Genomic DNA, 22,381 nt, shown 5'->3' on the forward strand with positions numbered 1-22,381 from the left:
CCAGGCGCCGAACTGTGTGGGAGGGGCCCGAAGCACGCGGCCCGAAGCACGCGGCCCCTAGCCCTGGCTGAATGGCCTCACTGGGGCTGCGTGAATGAGGCTCCTCCTACGGCCAGCTCCTGCTCCCCGCTCCCAACAAGACCCGACACTCGCTTTCCGCCCCCCCGCGCCAACCAGACCCGACCCGACACCCGCTCCCCCCGCCGACCAGATACCCGCTCCCCCCCCACCGCCCCGAGACCCGACACCCGCTCCCCGCCGCCCCCGACTGGCCCGACCCGACCTCCTGTTCCCCGACCCGCTCCCCCCCACCACCCCCCGCGCTCTCTTCCCCCCGCTCCCCCCCCCCCCCCACTCTCTACCCCCCCACCCTCCTCTCTCCCTCTCCCTCTCCCAGCAGCACGAACAGCTGCAGAATTCTCCCTGGCTGAAGCACTTTCACACAGGTAGGAAGATGGTTTATTTAATCTTTTCTTGGCTTATAAATGTTTATTCAGGTTGGATTTATTTGTATAATATTTGTAGAAGTATAAATAAGGATTTATTGTCGAATTTAATGAGTTCCCTTCCCCCCCCTCCCCCCCACCTCGTTCTGGACGCCTAATTTGTAACCTGCGCCTGATTTTTTAATGTGCAGAACAGGTTTTTTCAGTTCTACAAAAATCTTCACTGGCTCCATTCTACTTTAGTTTGGAGTACGTTTTCACTGTGGAAACTTTCAAATCAGGCGTCAGTGGCCGGACACTCCCCCTTTTGAAGAAAAAATTCTGTTCTAAACTAGAACTGTTCTACCTGACTAGAACTGCAGAAAAAAAAATGTGGAGAATTGCGATTTCTAAAATAGTCCGTTCTCCACCAGTTGCTCCTAAAAATCAGGCGCGAATCATGTGGCCCAATGAGAGGACTGCAACCTCTGGGACTTTTACTTGTAGCCTGCGAGCTATTTAACTTGTTATTGGTACAAATTCATATCCAGCTTACAAGGAATCAACTCGATACACAAGCCATTCAGAATATTGATTAGAATATATCCTGTGTGGGATCGCAGCAGCAACAGCCAAGAAACTGTACTTTTGCACATTAAGAACACAAGAAATAGGAGCAGGAGTAGGCCATACAGCCCATCCAGCCTGCTCCGCATTCAGGGTCATGACTGAACTGCTTCATCAACTCTACTTTCCCTACCTATCTCAACATCCCTTGATTCCCTTCGTGCTCAAAATTCTATCGATCTCAATCTTGAATATACTCAACTGAGCATCCACAGCCCTCTCTGGTAGAGAATTCCAAACATTCACAACCCATCGAATGAAGACATTTTTCCTCACCTCAGTCCGAAATTGCCGATCCCTTATCCTGAGACTATGACTCCTAGGTCTAGGCTCTCCAGCCAAGAGAAACAGCCTCTCAGCAACTACCCAGTCATGCCCTCAAAGAATGTTATACTCTTCAATGAAATACGTCAGCTGAGAGATAATGGGAAGCCACTGAGCACATTCCACAGTAATGTACATCCTGGCATTAGAATTAATTACATTCATTTCACCCAGCAGGAGACTTGACTAAACTAGATACAGGTAGATCTGTATTTGAGCCCATGTATATTTGTATTCCTTCTGCAGATGTTCCCCTTCAAGTTACACACCATCCTGATTTGGAAATATATCACCATTCCTTCATCGTCGCTGGGTCAAAATCCTGGAATTCCCTCCCTAAAAGCACTGTGGGAGTACTTTCACCATAAGAACTGCAGCAATTCAAGATGGCGGCTAACCACCACCTTCTCAAGAGCAATTAGGGATGGGTAATAAATGCTGGTCTTGCCAGCGACACCCACATCCCAGGAATGAATAATTAAAAAAAAAAAGATATATGGCCATCGGTAGAGTCAGCCAGCAAAATGGACACAGGCCGAAGAATGGCCAAGTGAACCCATATCGACTTGTTGCTTAAAAACAGTTGTAGATAGGGTCCAGTTAGCTTGCAAATAAAGTCTGCCTAAATTAGTCACAGTCGCATCTTTATTATTTTTGTTATGAGGAGTGACAAGAAATAGAAGCATCTCACAGGAAATGTGTATTCTGCTCATTCAAATATTTCAGGAAAAATAAACCAGGATACAATTGTGCCTCATCTCAAGTACTTTTCCTTCTGTGAGTCCTACAGTCTGCCTTCTGTAAGACTATCGAAGACATTTGGCATAATACGAGAGATCATAGTATCCAGTACACATGCAAGGTCTCTGAGGATGCCCTGCTCGTGGTACAGTTTAGCTCGATATTAGGCAGAAAAGATTGTAGGAGACGATAGTTACTGCTGGCCAATTACAACAACTTGTATTTATATAGCTCGAGAAAATATCTATTGCAGACACTTGAAATTTCTAACAATGATCCACAATTATGAAATGATTACTGCGGAAACGCCGTCTTTATTTAGCTAAGAAAATTTGTAATATCCACATCTTTCTTTCGCCAATTTCCATGCCACATTGCCTCAGTTAGTAACCCAAAAATGTTACACATTCAACAAATCAACTGCATTCAGAATATAAAATGGAATTTAGAAAGATTCTTACCTTTCAATAACATAGAAGTTATCCCCATCATCTCCTTGATCAATGACATGTTCGCCAACTTTGACGAGCATTTCAAACATGGCATCCAGCAGCTGAAACATCTGTTCCTGTAAAAGGCAGAGATTCTCAGATACTGCAACCATGTGTAGTGACTGACATAGTATCCCATTTTTCCAAACGACTTACCAAATAAAGTAAAAACATAAATGTCAATAGTTTGTACCTCGACTGTCATACCAGGCAGCAGGTGGAGGCACCTCACAAATTTGAGTGTGTTTTCTGCAAAAACAAAACTGGTGCGAGATCTACACTGATGGTTCTGAGTTTTTCAAGTGAGTGAGAGCCTACAGGACTTAAAGGTTGCAGAATGGATCCTTGGGTCAGTACTGAATTAGCTGCTCTCAGATGAGACAAGTTAGCGGTACTATAATTGGTGTCAGTGCCCCTTTGAGAAGTGATCACTCAAGGTGCCTTGTCCTGATTGCATTCCAGCAACCTCTGCTGGAATGCCCTTGTATGAATAGGAGACCTACGATTTGGGTAATGCTCCCTCAGTCGAATAGCCTGCAGATGCTCACCATCAAGTTTCATATATGAATAAAGGACACTTTGCCGAGCATTTCAAACATGGCATCCAGCAGCTGAAACATCTGTTCCTGTAAAAGGCAGAGATTCTCAGATACTGCAACCACATGTAGTGACTGACATAGTACCTCATTTTTCCGAACGACTCACCAAATCAAAATAAAAACATAAATTTCAATAGTTTGTATAGTTTCAAAAGCAAGTGGAGGCACCTCACAAATTTGTGTGTGATGGTTTCTGTAAAAACAAAACTCTACACTGATGGCTCAGTGAGTTTTTCAAGTAAGAGCAGAGCACTCACCCACAGAACCATATTCTAGAATGGAGTTAATACTGTCGATAAAGGAGAAAAGCAAGGGAGAAAGATGAACCCTGGCTCTGCACGTGATGGTTTGATTTCTGCACGCAAGTGAAATTTGGCATTAGCGGTACCAGCGGGACAAGGTTCCTGCACTGACCCATAAGGAGGTAAAAGGCCTCTCTTCAGCCTTGTACCAAGGCTCCAGAAGTTATTAATTCAATAATATTCCGACAGGATACGATGTGAGAACCTAAACAAACATTGATAAGACCTTGCGAAGAGGCTCGAGGCAGACTCACGGGCACCAAGGAGAATCAACAAATTCTGACCTAATGAGTCGTTCGGAAAAATGAGGTACTGTGTCAGTCACTACATGTGGTTGCAGTATACTGCATCCAAGTGTCCTTTATTCATATATGAAACTTGATGGTGAGCATCTGCAGGCTATTCGACTGAGGGGGCATTACCCAAATCGTAGGTCTCCATTCATACAACGGCATTCAAGTCACGACCCAAGGTGGTCACGAGGGTCTTGGCCTGTCAATCCAAATGTTGAGGGGAGGGAGGGAAGGCTTCTTTTCCCACGAGCGGGACCACTGATAGAGGGTCGACGCTCGCCCCAGCCCACGTAGCAATTCTCGAAGTTAGCAGACAGAGATGGATGGCAATGTATAACGATCTTTATTACGAACGTCCGGGAACATCCCTCATCACAGCCGCCTGTGAGTGGAGATGCTCCCCGAACAGCACAATCATACAACTTTTATACATTTCAAAAACCCCTCTGTTCCCGGACAAGAGCTCCCTAGATTTCTAATTGGACTACCTTATCAGTACTACTCCGGATTGACAGGTCATGAGCTCTGACTGACAGGCCATGATCTTGTGACCATCTTAGACCGCTCCCAGAATGGTATCTCTCGGGTGGAATTTGTTATACATTTCCTTTGGTGCCATGAAGTCTATCTCGGGTCTCTTCTCATGTCCTTATCAGCGGTCTGTTTCGGTTCTCTCCTATTGACATTCCATGTTGGAATACTATCTGGTATCCCAACCCATAACAGTACCTTCTGGAGCCTTGGTGCTGGAATGTGCAAGGCGTGAGAAGAAAGGCCTTTACTTCCTTATGGGCCAGTGCAGGAACCAGCACTTGAACCCTTGTCCCGCTGGTACCCCTAATGCCAAATTTTCCTCTTACACAAAGTAGCACCGATAAGGTAGTCCAATTAGAGATCTAGGAAGTCTTGCCCGGGAACGGAGGGGTTTTTGAAATGTATAAAGGTTGTATGATTTTGCTGTTCGGGAAGCATCTCTACTCACAGGCGGCTGTGATGAGAGGTGTTCTCGGACGTTCGTAATAAAAGATCGTTTTACCTTGCCATTCGTCTGTCTGCTAACTCCGGGGGCTGTTACATGGGTTGGGGCAAGCGCCGACCCTCTATCAGGGGGCCCGCTCGTGGGAGGAGAAGCCTTCCCATTTTCCCCCGATACTGCACACAGGGTTGAATTGTAGGCAACAATTGATACAGAAATGTGCTGCAACTGCCTGCATCTTATGTCGGCCTGTACTTGTAAATGGCTGACAATCTGGGCACATCGCTTGCATGTGGTGGATGTTACTCTGGCATCCAATAGGTAGTTATATCCATTAGTCAGAATAGAAGCAACATACAAGCTTTTCACCGTCTTGCAATACAGGGCTATAAAATTCCATCCCCAGAGAGAGATACAAAAAGAATGAACTTGCATTTATACAGCACCGTTCACATCGGGATGTCCCAAAGCATTTTATAGCCAATAAAGTGCTTTTGAGGTGCAACCAATTTGATTACAGCAAGTTCCAGCACTGAGGTAAATGACCAGATAATCTACTTTTAGCGATATTGGTTGAAGGATAAATGTTGCCAGCACACAGGGATAACTCTCCTGCTCTTCGTCAAATAGTACCTTGGGATCTTTTATCACAGATGGAGCCGTGTTCAATGTTCCCTTCAAGCTGCGCGGGATGAGTTAGCTTTTAAATTGCAAAAGCTGTGCATGCACGGAATTTTGAAAGGGCCCCGGGCCCATTAAAAGAAACATGGACTGTGTTTTAACATCTCATCTAAAAGATGCACATCCAGTCGCGCAGTATTTCCTCAGTACTGCATTGAAGTGTCAATCTAGATTATGTGTTCAGGTCTTTGGAATGGAGATTGAACCCATGAGTTTAAGACTAAGAAGCAGGTGTACTCTCATCGAGTCAAAGCTGATGTCGAAACAGGCTGTAAAAATCATTGAAGGTGACAAATAGAAGCGAGTGTTCTTTAAAATTCCAGCTATGATTCCAATGTTATCTAGCCACTTGCATGCTTCCTTGCCCCAGCATTGCTCAGATGATTAAGTTACGTGGCTGAATATCGAATTGCAAAGGGTGGACTCCAATGAAGGTCAGCCAACAATCAGGCTCTACCTCAAGTTACCAACTTCAATTAAGATACAAGCGACTGCAACTCGTCACAATTTTTCAAAACCAAATGGTAACCGAAGTCAGTATTAGTGAACAAAGCATTTTTTGGGAAAAACATTGCTGTGATCTCCAAGGTAATGCTTCATGACCATGCCACCTCTTCAGATAGGGCCCAGATCAAGTTAAAGGGAAGTGTACACTATTGAGGTCTCTGGGCATTTATTTTGTACTTAATAGAAATCATGGAAAAGCTTTGCACACTGCACAGAAATTAGTACTGTAATTAATCACAGAACTAAAACAAGGTTCATGTACCAAAAAGTAACTTTTGTTCTTCATACAACTAAAAGGCATGAATTAATTAAAATTGGTAAATTGTGTTGCGAGCCAACTGACAAATGGCACAGCAAATCTAATTAAAATACCACAGCGTAGGCACAATGTAGTAAAACAGCATCTGGTGCAGAGTCCTATTCTGCCTTTCAGACATGCAATTATTAACATTTACACAGGTTTAATAAAGCTAAAAACAAAGGGACCAAATTTGGCCCTCTGGTTTTTTCGCCGCACCTCCGAGCCCCCCGCCGACATTTTACCTCAGAAGCAGCGCAAAAACAAATCCTTCTGATCATGGCCGATTCTCGGGCCATCTGTGGAGCTGGCGTGGCGCAGAAGAAAGATGGGGGGGGCGGAGCTAGGTCCTGGCGCTGAAAATAGTGCCAGGACCTCTGCACATGCGTGCTAGAGTCTGCACGCATATGCAGCAGCTCCTGGCAGGCCATTTCGGCAAACGTGCGCTGCAGGCTGTGTGGGAGGGGCCAAAGCACACCGTCTCTATCCCGAGCTGAGTGGCCTGCCGCACACTCTGCTATCAAAGGATCGCAGACCGGTGCGAGCATTGACTTGGTGCAGAGTCAGGATGGCAAGGAGAATTCACAGGACACCGAAGAGGAGAGCATTGACAGCCAAAAGTGCCCAGTGTGTGAGTTCGTCTTCCCGCTCAACCTGGAGGACTTGGATTTTGAGCAGCACGTTGTGAAGCACTTTGTTTACGAGTGTCCAGTGTGCCAAAGTACCTTTCCAGAGAACAGACAAGCTGCCTATGAAGACCATGTGCAGTCCCATTTTATGAAGGCCAACTGAGGGGGAAACAACAAACCAGTTTGAGTTCTACTTTATAAAGATGCCGAGCCCAGCCTTTCCTCTCCCTCCCTCACCGACGGCCTGCTGCGTTCCCGAAGGTAGGAGTTCTATTTTTTTTTCATGTGTTATTTACTGGTTGATTCTGGTGTTTTAGGTGCAGGGTTCCTTCTGTTTTGTTTGTTAATTAATTGCTTATTACTTTTTGTGCTTTGTTTGGTGCTTGGTGGTGCTTCAAATTTAGTCACTTGCGCCGATTCTTTAACTGTAAGTAAGGTCTTTCAGTGCGGACAAAAGTGGACACATACGCTGCCCTAAGTTAGTTTAGTACAACTTTTTTCTGGCCAAATTGGCATAAATGGTGTAAGTGGCTGGGAACGCCCCCTTTTGAAAAAAAAAAACTGACGTAACCAAAAACCTAACTAACTAACTCACTTACACTGGCGAAAATTAAATGGCCATATTTGCAACTAAAAAGATACACCAGAAAAATCAAGTTACACCCAAAAAAATGGTGCAACTCATGGGGAAATTTGGGCCCAAAATCTATAATCCTGCACTTAGAACTCCATCCCACTTGTCAAAGGTTGTTTCAAAAACTTATTACGTACGACAGTAACTCAGAGATCACAACCATCCTTTCTTACCAGCTAGATCCAAAATATGACAAGCACTAGGGAACCAAACGTAAATCAAACGAGAATACTCAAGGTCACGGAGGACGGCTTCTATTCTTGTGGTTGTAAAGCTTTTTCTGTTGCAATTCCATTCATTTGTCAAGGTAATCAATTTTATGCTCAGATTTCAACAGTCCATAAGCTCGATCCCTCATTTAACCAACAATTTTTGTTTTAGCAACCAACTTGGACTCTGTTCTAAATTAGTAGAATGTACCACTATCCTGAGGATTTTGACATCAGGTCTGAAGAAGTTCTTTTATTTTCATTAATATATGGATTTCTTTCTTTAAACCGCCTCAGGTGGATGCAAGAACTCCCAAAGTCCATTTTCAATAAAATTAGAAATCTCCTGAAGCTCACAAATGCTCCCACAGGATTCCACCCTCACGGAGGATTTAAATGATCAGCAATGCAGCGGTGTCATGGACCTCTTGTGCCATAAGCAGGAAGTTAGATGCTTTCTCAAAAAAGGAGTCAGGCGAGTAACCCAATACCACATTCTTGCAGAACTAGCAATGACCCATTCAAGACCTATGTTAACAGAGACCAATGTAGGCAGGAGAATGTTGTGCAACACATGGCAGGATGATGTGTGGTGTTGAGCCATTAAAAGTGAGATAATTTTTTTGTGAAAAAAAAGAATTTGAAGTAGGAAAATAAAAACATCTGTAACGATGAAACGTGATTATGGAGTCTGTCAGGGGATAGGAGAAAAGAGGAAAAGTGAAATTCCAAAAGAAGAAATGGGTACTGAAAGAAATGGTGGGGACAAATATGAACACATACTAGTGGTCGAAAGGGTGAAAAAAAAAATCTTGAATTTTGATCTGTCCCTTCACTTGCTTGTGTCACTCCAATAAGTACATCCAGTTCTTCCAGAATTTGGGTTCCATGCACAGCAACATTTATCGTTCCTCCAACATATTCTTCAGGTTATTCTAGGCCCCATTTCCCTCCCATGACATCATCAACAAAGACAGATCTGCACATTTTAAAGAAGGGTCACTTCAGTGTCCCTGCCATCTGTTCATTAGAGTAAATTAAAATCGAAGACTGCGGGAATAGAGCGTGAGATTGTCGGGCAAGTCCCCTGGGCAAAATTAATGACCGCCAAGTTCCCACAGACGGGCAAAGTCAAAATCACCCCTTAGGTATCCAAAGTAGAAAAATGTCCTATTCTCCACGCATATTTCTGATCTTTAAGACAAAGCAAGTCATCTAAAAATAAAATGTTAGCTCTCTTGCCATAAGTCAAAGATCATGCTTCAAAAATAGCCTTTGACATGCATCTGTAGTTTTCTTTCATGTGAAGTCTTAACATTAGTAGATGCGACAAATTTCTATTTAGTATTTCAAATCTGAAATCCCAACTATTGTAATAACAAGCATTTATTCAAAATAAACAGAAAATGCTGGAAATACTCAGCAGTTCAGGCAGCCTCTGAAGAGAGAAACAGAGCTAATGTTTTAGGTCGGTGAACTTTCATCAGAAGACTGCAGAAAGAGTGTGACATTATCGGGTAAGCAATATTAACTGCCCGTTCGGTTTCAACTGGCGGGCAGAGTAAAAATTGTCCCTTACATATCTATTCAAAATGGTGCAATTAAAAGTATCTTCAAGCATTCAGGGATAACTTATGATTTTAAAGGATTACTCGGTCAATATAATTCAAGAAAGCTTACATGGCTGATACAAGAAAGATCGTTGTGTGTTCTGAGCTATTAATAACTCATGTGCACACAAAGTTACAGGTCGTTAATCTGTCCTATTATACAATGTGTATTACGTACAAAACAGTGACTGTGTACACTTCTGAAAAACTTTGGCTTTGTTTCCATTTTTAGGTGGTACGCAATGGAAGTTATGATCAATTCCAACAGACACAATCACTAAACAGTTGTACTGGAAGGAAGGACAACTACCACATCAAATCACATTTTATAGCCGACCTGTTCCCCTTTTGTCCAAAAATGGCCTTTAATATTTACTTTTTACATTCAAATTTGTTTTCTGCTGCAGAGAGTTTAAGATGCCAACTTAATACATTAGATTTTTGTTACATATATTAAAACAAATTATTTTGTTTTCTCCTCTTCCCTTGCAGCACACCATCTCTCATTTGGCCTCCAGCCCATCCTATTATACACACTATAGATAAAAACATAGATAAGCACTCAAGTGGTGGTCTGTCACTGGACATCTGATTCTCCCCTGCTACCAATGCAGCAAGACCTGGCCTCCCTTTAACATTCATGGCAGCTTGGTTTATATCAGGAACTCACCATGTGGGGATCTCAGACACAGACCTATCCCTCACCAATCAGTGCTGTAGTACAATGCCACATTCTATAACCCACAGCAGTCAAAATTTAAAATCCTGGCTATAACCTTGAATGAAACACAAGAAATGGTTTGACTCTGCTAAGAACACAGGAATCTCTAATTGTGTGTTATCAATGATGCAAGTGTAACAAAGGGAGGAAAAGAATTTGGAAAGTTCTGGGAATTTCCATTTCAGCTTACATCAGGCCGGAGGGACTAAAGGGATAATCCGAGCATGTGTTGAGGAACTGTGCTCAATATTAATTTTAAGCAAACAAACCAGAGTTGTACAAATGTGAGTTATTGCATTTAAAAATGAAAGAATTTAAGAAAAACAATTATTCATTAAAGTATAATTTTGTATAATATAGATGAGAATTTTTATGCTGGGAAATTTAATATTCTCACTTTGGGCACTGTCAAACATTCCCAGGTCAGACAGTGCAAAAACAAAACAGTGTAAACCTACTTTGTCTCGAATACACCTTGACCCCCACTCAGAAGCAGTGAGCTACTGAAGCAGTTGAACATAACCAATCTCCCACAAAAAATTTAAAATCCCAGAGACAACTTAATGAAAGATTATCTACAGTTGTGTTATGGACTCTCTCAGTTACAACATGCATTTACACTGTCTTTAATGTACAATCATTTCAGAGTGCTTCACAGAGGCGTAATCAAATAAGAGTGCACACCAAGCCAAACGAGAAGCTATTAGGAGGGGTGTTCAAATACTTGGTCAAAGATTTGGGTTTTAAGAAGGATTTTAAAAGGAGATAGAAGTCGACAGCAATAGAAAGCAAATTCCAGAGTGTGGGACCGAGGGGCAATGTTCCCTTTAACTTTTTTTGGATGAACATCCTATTCAAATTCCCACGCACGCACGGTTTTTCCGATTGTAAAGCCGGCAAGCGGCTTGTACGGGAGCTCCACACAGCCGCGCGGCCTAAAGGGAACATTGCCTGGGGGACTGAAGGCACAACCAACAATGGTGTATGAAGGAAGGGGAAGTTGCACAAGAGGACAGAGTCTGAGGAAGGGAGAGTACTGGGGGTGGGGGAAAGTGGGCTGCAGCACTGGAGGAAGTTACCATGATAGGGAGGGGTAAGGCCATAAAAGTATTTAAATACTAAGATGAGAATTTAAAATTTGTTGAGGGGTCATGGTCGATAAAGGGGAACCAGTAGATGTCGTGTATTTGGATTTCCAGAAGGCATTCGATAAGGTACCACATACTACACAAGATAAGAGCTCACAGGGTTGAAAGTAATATATTAGCACGGATAGAGGATTGGCTAACTAACAGAAAAGAGAGTTGGGATAAACAGCTCATTTTCTGACAGGCCTGGAAAGGTTAGATGCAGGAAGAATGTTCCCGATGTTGGGGAAGTCCAGAACCAGGGGACATAGTCTAAGGATAAGGGGTAAGCCATTTAGGACTGAGATGAGGAGAAACTTCTTCACTCAGAGTTGTTAACCTGTGGAATTCCCTACCGCAGAGAGTTGTTGATGCCAGTTCATTGGATATATTCAAGAGGGAGTTAGATATGGCCCTTGCGGCTAAAGGGATCAAAGGGTATGGAGAGAAAGCAGGAATGGGGTACTGAGGTGAATGATCAGCCTTGATCTTATTGAATGGCCCACTCCTGCACCTATTTTCTATGTTTCTAAAAGCTCATGGGCTTCGCCACCAAGTTAAAACTGCTCAAATATACTTCACTTAGAGCCTGCGGAGAGACAGGAAAATCAGCAACTTAAGTTAGAAGTGAAGAACGTTGGGCTTTTAAAAAAAAATGTTGTTACTTGGGATATTGGCGACCCTGGCAAGGCTACATTTATCTCCCATTCCGAGTTTACTTTGGATAGAAGAGACTTTAAGTTGACTTAATTGAAGTTTTCAAAACAACAAAGGAAACTTAAAATTTATCCAGGCAAATTGTCCATTATGCTAAACATTCAGGAACCAGGGAACACAAGCTGGGAATAGGAAAGGAAGTTAGGGTAGCCTGTTCACCCAAAATGATGAGTTGTGGAACAAGTTCCCAGGAAGCAATTACATGAATGTTTGAAGAGAAGATGGAAACCAAGTTAAGTGGGGCTGATGACTGAAAAAGGGATGACTCATTGGGAATAATGCCCTTTTTTAGTTCCAAAATTCATCAGTCTGGGTTGCCTTTAGATCTTGGTTGCAGAGGTGAAAGAATAGTGTTTAAGCCAAATGCATACACAATGTTCTATTTTGCAATATAACAAGAGGCTAGGATATCTCTAATAGCTAGAACAGTTTAGATTTATTTATAATTATTTTGTTACTTTTGCTTATTTCTGTTACAGCCTAAAGCATTTAACATCAAGGTCATACCTGCTCTAAATTCTTAAAGAGAAGAATGTCTTTACAGGCATCTTGCAGTCGTCTTCTTTGCTCATCTGTTTTGGGATGAATAACCTAAAATACAGAGAGGATGCTGTATATAAATCTACACATTCATACTATTTTACACAGTCACTGTACTGGAGAACCCCAACAGGCAAGCTTTGTACTGAGGCAGCCCACACGACAAATCTAAGGTCACAACTACCAAGCAGGTGTGGGGAGCAAAGAAAAATACTGTCGACCGTCTCCTTTATGCGGAATTTAGGTTAGTATAATCAGAAGCCTGGAAGCAAGTATTTGCCAACTGTTCTCTCAGCAGAGGAAGGTATGACAAAAGTGAAGAGCATCAGACAGGGAATAATATTAAAATTTAAAAATAGTTGCCTGTATTAAAACGATAGACTTAACTTATATCATTATTTACATCTTAGAGTAGCCAAAGTTACTGTTCAGTAAATTGCAGGACAATATTCAATTTAGGATCAGAATAATTAAGCATATGATACAAAGTCCGTTTGCTTCTTTTCTTGTCAACATTGCACAGTACATCAAAGTTGGGACAACACAGCAACATGTTTCTCCAAAATACTTTCATAATTAGTCAATTCATTTTCGACTGTTATTGCCATCATTCTCATGTTATGTTCTTTTCATCTGTTGCTTTTCGGCTGAGCACAAAACACTTGAGTCTCCACGAGTCTTCCCAGCTCACATGACCAGTGATCCCTTCACTGCAGCCGGCTACTGCCCTCTGCTGTTCCTTCTCGTATTCATGAGGCAAGAACTTTCATTTGCCTTGATTTTACGGTGTGAATTTAGGGGCAGCCAAAAACATGATTACTGAGTGATATTACGAAAAGCTAATCCTCATTAAAAACCCAAATGTTTGCAATTTTAATCTACAATTTGGCCCTTTCCATTTGCACTTGTCCATTATTTGGTTTTAATTCTCAATTGTGCATTTGCACCTTTCCTATCTCAATAAATTATGAAGTCGAAATTGCCCTCCGCCACGTTTGGGGTAGATAATTGGAATTAGATGGATAATTACCGCCTGGATCCATGGGGCGGGGAATAGAGCGAAATTGCACCCCTTTCCCGGAAAAAATAATCGGGGCGATGTTGGGGGCGGTAGCGAGTCGGGAGTGGGGCGAAGGCGGGTTGTGTCGTCAGCATGACGCAGACGTGTCGCTGGCCTGGCTGAAGCCCTCACTGGTGGCCCAGTGGGCATTCATAGCAACGTCCTTCCCCTTCACTTAAAGGGTAGGGATGCTGCGAGGCCTACTTGGCGCCCACTGGGCCACCAGGGAGGGCTTCGGCCATGCCAGCGGCCCAACACTCGAGAGGGTGCTGGGTTGCCTGTTGCCAACCCAGCCGAACCGGTGGCCGCCTTTGTCCTTAAAATAAAATGGCGGCCACATGCCCTCCCCTTGAAGGGTGGATGCAGCGCTGACAGCTTCTTGCCGCTCGAAGTTGTCGGGGGCTCCGACCGGCAGTCAATCAACTATTTGAGGGCAATGTCGCTTTTGGGTCGGGGACCAGGCGGTGCGTACGATTATGATGTCATTATCGCTGTGCGCACAGGAGTGGGACGGTCACCTTCTCCGCCTCAAAAAATCACGAGGGCAATGTCCCGATCATCAGCGAGTCCTCCCAACTGGTTTACTTCAAAACCTCTGCTGCAATGTTCCTCTTTGCACTTCCTATTCCAAGTCTCCTGCTCACTCGACCAGCATGTAACTCTCTCCCAAACCAAATAGTGAGATTTTTTTTAAAAATTGATGTCAAGAGGCAAAGTGATTAAGAGAATGTGCGCATGCATGTCAGTCAGTGGAAAAGATGGAGGAAAAGTATTAATTAGGTTTCTTCCACATGCTGCATCATTCCATTGTACGTAACGTTGCTTACCCGAGGCTCTGTGTCCTCCTCTTCCTCATCAGGGTTGAAAGCTTCTGCACATACTAAAAGGAGACACTAACATTAATATCAATATAAAAAGGATTGGATGGCTGACTAATAATTCACACCAAAAAGTGCAATTCTAAACTTGTGACTGCCTCATTACTGATTTTTTAAACATGGTTAACATTTAATATACAATAAATCAAAGCTAATCTTTCATTAAAATTGAGTAGGATTACTTTCATTGCACATAATCAGACATGGGTTCAAAAAGAATTTCTGAACAGTCCGACAGCTTGCGGATACAGAAGCATTTCAAGTAAACAATCAGACTCAAGCTAAAAGGAACATCCTGACACTTAAACGTGGCAGAAAATCACAAACTATTTCGTCCATTTGAGTGGAGCGTTTTTCAGAAGCAATAAGTTTCAATATGGACAAGAAAATGTCGTCGAGCTACTTAAGTGCTGACAAGAACACTTTCAGTTAACCAATCACATGGCTGCATAATGGTTATGAAGCATCCCTTATTATATTCTTCTCTCACAACTGAAAATGAAAGCGAGAGGCTTTCACAGAAAAGGAAAGCATCTGAATTGCTATTGGTCTTGCGCTTCAGTGTGGAAAAAGGGCAGAAGGAATTGTACAATATTTCGGTGACGTGTACAGTATTTCAGACCCATTAGGTGCTGGCTGCAATGGATCATGTTAAATATTAGTTAACTTCCCAGAAATCACTTAGTGCCACTTGCATACTCAGTAATGGGATTAAAATAACGTTGGCAAAAGTCACAAGACCTTGGTATAATAGGGTTCCTGTCTTCAAGCATGTAATTAATCTTCCATGCACTGAGAATAATATCAACCTTCAACCAAAATCCCGCCCATCAAATGTCTCCATCAGATTTTTATTCTTCGAACATACATGAAAAATCATGTGATCTTCCCCAACCCATTGCTGTAAAATAAAGCCCTCGCCTCTACCCTCCCCTCCCCTCCCCCATCCCTCTCACTATGACCAATCGGCCCCAATATCTCATATGACTCAGTCAAATTTGTGTTTGACAACGCTCCAGTGAAGCACCTTGGGACTTGCTACTACCTTAAAGGCGTTACACCAAGTATGTGTTGTCGTTGTACTAATTGGGAAAAAAGGATAAACCACATTCAGAGAATCTTCTTCACCATCCCCCACCCCCAACATGTATATCAAAGTGGTGCTAAGGACTATAGTCGGTTAACTGATATTGATGCCGATATCAGTCTTAGAGAGAACCTTTAGAAGTTCAGAAAACAATATTCAGTAAGGACATGAAGGTTAGTGGCCACTTGACAAATAGAATCTAGTGTTACTGTTGACATTGGCAGGGGTGTGGGACTAATTACATAGGTCATTCATAGAGCCGGCACAGGTATGATGGGCCAAATGGCCTCCTTCTGAGCTGCAGGATTCTATGATTAACACCAGAGGTCATTAATATTTAGAGCTTTATCCATAGAGAGGATGGAAAGTAATATTGGTTTCTAAATAGATTATAAACAGGCACATCTCCAGTGTTTCAATAGAACTATTGAACATAAAGCAAAAATGTCAGTTTATGAGTGTGAAGTGATTGTCTTACCATAACACAAATAAATCTCTTTCCAGTTGGCAGCAGATGCCTTTAAAGTACAAGATTTTCTGAATGCCAAGAGTGTATCCATCATAAAATGTGAAAGACTCATTTTCAATCTGCTCCTTTCAAGACCTGAACCATCTGTGGAAGATCCTGAAAGAATCTGTACTAAGTGTAAAGGCTATAACACAGCACACAGAAAGAGCTATGGTTGAGAGTTGCATGGTTCTAATTGATCGATAAATTGAGTCCCTTTTTGAGGGTGTTGTTCCAAATGAAGATTTATATTTTTCCAAATCAGCCCAGCCTAGAACTGAATGCACCTCAGAAAGTAAAGGCTGCAGATGCAAGAAATTTGAACAAAAACAAGAATGCTGCAGAAGAAGAATGATGCTGCTAAAGGGCACATTCCAGAGGAAGACAATTACTGGGATTTTGTGTGAAGTAACTCTCGAAAACACTGGTTACTAGGACCTGGTTGATGAGGATGTGCTTTATAGGTGCCTAAATAACTATTTGATGTATAAACCTAATAATGATGTGCAAGTAGCTGACATCGATTTTCACAACTGTTGAGAGATGATACAGTACAATCAACTTTATTAATCCAAGCTTCTCCAGTCAGATGCATAAGTCCACAATTAGTCACGAATCGCTCATGTGAAGAATTATATCGGGAGCAAGATCTTTAACATTCCCAGCCGAAGGTACCATTTCTTGAATTGGCACAATAGTATAACGGCATTCAAAGATAGAAACAGTCTGCTCAAACAAGCAGACAGAAATAAATGCTTTTCAACTATGCTCTTTTTCATTCCTAATTTAAGAAGCTCATCTCCCTCTTACTGGAAAGTTAGTTACGACTTATTCCAATTTTAGTGTCTCAGTTATTGCTGAATTAAGTCAAGAGGATTAGGCTTCTTCCTATTCCCCCAACTTCTTCTGGATAATTTAGACCCAGGCATACACAGGCGATGCTTTTTTTTCCTTTTTCAATAGAAACTGGTTGATATTTGATTAGGAGGGGGAGGAGGAAAGTATAGGCTAAAGAAAAAACAACACTTCCTGTTCCTGATCACTACTCTGTTGGAACTGCATTTGGGGCCACGATCAGACTCATAACAACCCCAAGTCATTGCTACTCACTGTTAAGGATCATATGAATAGTGGGATACAGTAGCATAGTGTTTATGTTACTGGACTAGCAATTCAGAGCCCTGGACTAATATTCCGGAGACGCAAGTTCAAATTCCACCATGGCAGTTTGCGAATTTGAACTTTGTAAATTAAATAAATCTGGAATATAATCATGAAGGTTGTAAATGACATACTAATATCCTTTAGAGAAGGAAACCCGCTATCCTTACCCGATCTGGCTTATGTGTGACTCTGGACGCACAGCATTGCAGTTGTCTCAAATTAAATGGTTGAGCAGTTGTAATTTTTTGTAGCGGTTTGATAAAAGAACAAAAAAAAGGGACTGACAACTCAGTATCGACCTCGGCATCGGATTCTGACAAAGGCACACCCAGCCCAGTTGGCCTGCAAGACCTCTTCATGAACATCTGGGGACTTGTGTCAAACTTGGGAAAGCTGTACCAACATCTGGGCTTGGGCTGATAAGTGACAAGTAACATTTGCGCCACAGAAATATCAGACAATGACCATCTCCAACAAGTACCTAACCATCTACCCTTGACATTTAATGGCATTACCATCGCCAAATCCCCCACCATCAACATCCTGGGGTCATCATTGACCAGAAACTTAACTGTTGCAGCCATCTTAAATATTGCGGCTACAAGAGCACGTCAGAGGCTGGGTATTCTGCATAGAGTACTCACCTCCTGACCAACATACCCGGTAATTATTTGGGGGCTGCGTGGCTGCTTTAAGGGGCGACGTGACCCATTCAAATGTCCTCGTATGCAGTTTTTAATCCCCGAATTTAAAAGCTAGCTCACCGGCTGCATGGGATCCCTGGAATGCTGCATGGTCACGCAGCTTAAAGGGAACATTGATTCTGACACCCCAAAGCCGACCATCTACACTGCACAAATCAGGAGTGTGATGGAATACTCTCCACTTGCCTGGATGAGTGCAGCTCCAACAACACTAATGAAACTTGACACCATCCAGGGCAAAGCAGTCCACTTGATTGGCACCCCATCCACCACCTTAAACATTCACTCCCTCCACCACCGGCGTACCATGGCTGGAGTGTGTACCATGTATGAGATGCACTGCAGTAACTCGCCAAGGTTTCTTTGACAGCACCTTTGAAACCCGGGACTTCTACCACCTGGAAGGACATGGGTAGCAGGCACATGGGAACGCCATCACCTTCAAGTTCATCACCTAGTCACATATCTCCCCGACTTGGAAATATATCCGCGCTCCTTCATCGTCGGGTCAAAAATCAAGAAACTCGCTACCCAACACCACACGGACTGCAGTGGTTCAAGAAAACAACTCACCATCTTCCCGAGGACAATAAATGCTGACCTTGCCAGCAATGCCCAACTCCCATGTATGAATAAATTTAAAAAGTTACTTGGGTGAAGAATGGAGGGCTGCTGGTACCCATGACGTTGTACCCACATGCCAGAGGAGAGATAAGGTGAGGTAATAGAAACATAGAAAATAGTTGCAGGAGTCGGCCATTCGGCCCTTCGAGCCTGCGCCGCTATTCAATGAGTTCATGGCTGAACGTGCAACTTCAGTACCTCATTCCTGCATTCTCGCCATACCCCTTGATCCCCCGAGTACGAAGGACGACATCTAACTCCTTTTTGAATATATTTAGTGAAATGGCCTCAACAATTCCACAGGTTCACCACTCTCAGGGTGAAGAAGTTTCTCCTCATCTCGGTCCTAAATGGCTTACCCCTTATCCTTCGACTGTGACCCCTGGTTCTGGACTTACCCAATATTGGGAACATTCTTCCTGCATCTAACCTGTCTAAACCAGTCAGAATTTTAAACATTTCTATGAGATCCCCTCTCATTCTTCTGAACGCCAGTGAATACAAGCCCAGTTGATCCAGTCTTTCTTGAACTGTCAGTCCCGCCATCCCGGGAATCAGTCTGGTGAACCTTCGCTGCACTCCCTCAATAGCAAGAATGTCCTTCCTCAAGTTGGGGGATCAAAACTGTACACAATACTCCAGGTGTGGCCTCACCAAGGCCCTGTACAACTGTAGTAACACCTCCCTGCCCCTGTACTCAAATCCCCTCGCTATGAAGGCCAACATGCCATTTGCTTTCTTAACCGCCTGCTGTACCTGCATGCCAACCTTCAATGACTGATGTACCATGACACCCAGGTCTCGTTGCACTCCCCTTTTCCTAATCTGTCACCATTCAGATAATAGTGTGTCTCTCTGTTTTTACCACCAAAGTGAATAACCTCATTTATCCACATTATACTTCATCGGCCATGCATTTGCCCACTCACCTAACCTATCCAAGTCACTCTGCAGCCTCATAGCATCCTCCTCGCAGCTCACACTGCCATCCGACTTAGTGTCATCGGCAAATTTGGAGATGATACATTTAATCCCCTCGTCTAAATCATTAATGTACAATTTAAACAGCTGGGGCTCCAGCACAGAACCTTGCGGTACCCCACTAGTCACTGCCTGCCATTCTGAAAAGTATCCATTTACTCCTACTCTTCGCTTCCTGTCGGACAACCAGTTCTCAATCCACGTCAGCACACTATCCCCAATCCCATGTGCTTTAACTTTGCACATTAATCTCTTGTGTGGGACCTTGTCGAAAGCCTTCTGAAAGTCCAAATACACCACATCAACTGGTTCTCCCTTGACCACTCTACTGGAAACATCCTCAAAAAATTCCAGAAGATTGGTCAAGCATGATTTCCCTTTCACAAATCCATGCTGACTTGGACCTATCATGTCACCTCTTTCCAAATGCGCTGCTATGACATCCTTAATAATTGATTCCATCATTTTACCCACTACCGATGTAACGTAAGACATAAGAACATGTCAGGCTGACAGGTCTATAATTCCCAGTTTTCTCTCTCACTCCTTTTTAAAAAAGTGGGGTTACATTGGCTACCCTCCAATCCATAGGAACTGATCCAGAGTCTATGGAATGTTGGAAAATGACTGTCAATGCATCCACTATTTCCAAGGCCACCTCCTTCAGTACTCTGGGATGCAGTCCATCAGGCCCTGGGGATTTATCGGTCTTCAATCCCATCAATTTCCCCAACACAATTTCCCGACTAATAAGGATTTCCCTCAGTTCCTCCTTCTTACTGGACCCTCTGACCCCTTTTATATCCGGAAGGTTATTTGTGTCCTCCTTAGTGAATATCGAACCAAAGCACTTGTTCAATTGGTCTGCCATTTCTTTGTTCCCAGTTATGACTTCCCCTGATTCTGACTGCAGGGGACCTAAGTTTGTCTTTACTAACCTTTTTACCTTTACATATCTATCGAAGCTTTTGCAGTCCGTCTTAATGTTCCCTGCAAGCTTCCTCTCGTACTCTATTTTCCCTGCCCTAATCAAACCCTTTGTCCTCCTCTGCTGAGTTCTAAATTTCTCCCAGTCCCCGGGTTCACTGCTATTTCTGGACAATTTGTATGCCACTTCCTTGGCATCCCTGATTTCCCTTGATAGCCACGGTTGAGCCACCTTCCCTTTTTTATTTTTACGCCAGACAGGGATGTACAATTGTTCTAGTTCATCCATGCGGTCTCTAAATGTCTGCCATTGCCCATCCACTGTCAACCCCTTAAGTATCATTCGCCAATCTATCCTAGCCAATTCACGCCTCATACCTTCAAAGTTACCCTTCTTTAAGTTCTGGACCATGGTCTCTGAATTTACTGTTTCATTCTCCATCCTAATGTAGAATTCCACCATATTATGGTCACTCTTCCCCAAGGGGCCTCGCACAATGAGATTGCTAATTAATCCCCTCTCATTACACAACACCCAGTCAAAGATGGCCTCCCCCCCTAGTTGGTTCCTCGACATATTGGTCTAGAAAACTATCCCTTATGCACTCCAGGAAATCCTCCTCCACTGTATTGCTTCCAGTTTGGTCAGCCCAATCTATATGCATATTAAAGTCACCCATGATAACTGCTGCACCTTTATTGCATGCACCCCTAATTTCCCCAACATCACTACTACTGTTTGGAGGTCTGTACACAACTCCCACTAATGTTTTTTGCCCTTTGCCCTTCTTAACTATTGCATTAATCTCCTCTTTAACCAGCAATGCTACCCCACATCCTTTTCCTTTTATTCTATCCTTCCTGAATGTTGAATACCCTTGGATGTCGAGTTCCCAGCCCTGATTATCCTGGAGCCACGTCTCTGTAATCCCAATCACATCATATCTGTTAACATCTATTTGCACAGTTAATTCATCCACCTTATTGCGGATACTCCATGCATTAAGACACAAAGCCTTCAGGCTTGTTTTTTTAACACCCTTTGGCCTTTTAGAATTATGATGCAGTGTGGCCCTTTTTGTTTCTTGCCTTTGTTTACTCAGTCTTCCACTATTGCTTTTTACCTTTCTACCATCTGTTTCTAACTCCATATTACTTCGCTCTGTCTCGCTGCAGAGGTTCCCATCCCCCTGCCATATTAGTTTAAACACTCCCGAACTGCATTAGCAAATGTTACCCCCAGGACATCAGTTCCAGTCCTGCCCAAGTGCAAACCGTCCCTTTTGTACAGGTCCCACTTCCCCCAGAACTGGTTCCAATGTCCCAGGAATTTGAATCCCTCCCTCTTGCACCACTGCTCAAGCCACATATTTATTCTAACTATCCTGCTCCCTCTACTCTGATTAGCACGTGGCACTGGTAGCAATCCAGAGATTACTATCTTTGAGGTCCTACTTTTTAAATTTAACTCCTAGCTCCCTAAATTCAGCTTGTAGGACCTCTTCCCGCTTCTTACCTATATTGTTGGTATCTACATGTACCACGACAACTGGCTGTTCACCCTCCGTCTCCAGAATACTCTGCAGCCGCTAATAAAGAAAAAACATTACAGAAGCACGTGATATGATTTCTAAGGGGTTTCGTTGCCATTTCTTAAAACATTCGATCATTGATTTAAATTGTTCCCAAAATAACAAGTTTCACTCATAAGGGCACCAACTGGCAGCTCACTAAGATCATAAGACTTGATATCCACAACAAAACATGCCCAGGACGCCTTGAGCAGCTAAACGCATTCCCATCTCAACAGTATTTCTCTGAAGTAATTTGCAATCTGCATAATTCCATAATTGCTTGCTGTAGGCCATCCTGTCAAACACCATTTTTTTTGTTCAGATCCTCCCGCTGTTTCTCTCTCCATGTGTGGCATTTGCTGAGAACATACTCTCGGTAGAGGCAGTTGTCAGTCTGGTTGACAGGACTGCTGACAAATCACT

At 43.0% G+C, this 22,381-nt stretch overlaps 1 protein-coding gene across 1 annotated transcript in view; it reads right to left on the minus strand.

Annotated features, from left to right (window-relative positions):
* Positions 1-22,381, minus strand: part of LOC139278551 (cAMP-dependent protein kinase type II-beta regulatory subunit-like) — a 100,815-nt gene that overhangs the window by 20,955 nt on the left and 57,479 nt on the right. Inside the window, exons 3-5 of the mRNA XM_070897435.1 lie at positions 14,339-14,391; positions 12,419-12,502; positions 2,579-2,685 (exon numbers count right to left, since the gene is read on the minus strand). Of these exons, the coding sequence (XP_070753536.1) occupies positions 2,579-2,685; positions 12,419-12,502; positions 14,339-14,391 (244 nt within the window). The remainder of the gene's footprint in view (positions 1-2,578; positions 2,686-12,418; positions 12,503-14,338; positions 14,392-22,381) is intronic.

The sequence above is a fragment of the Pristiophorus japonicus genome, chromosome 13 (assembly GCF_044704955.1).
Source record: "Pristiophorus japonicus isolate sPriJap1 chromosome 13, sPriJap1.hap1, whole genome shotgun sequence".
NCBI lineage: Eukaryota > Metazoa > Chordata > Chondrichthyes > Pristiophoridae > Pristiophorus > Pristiophorus japonicus.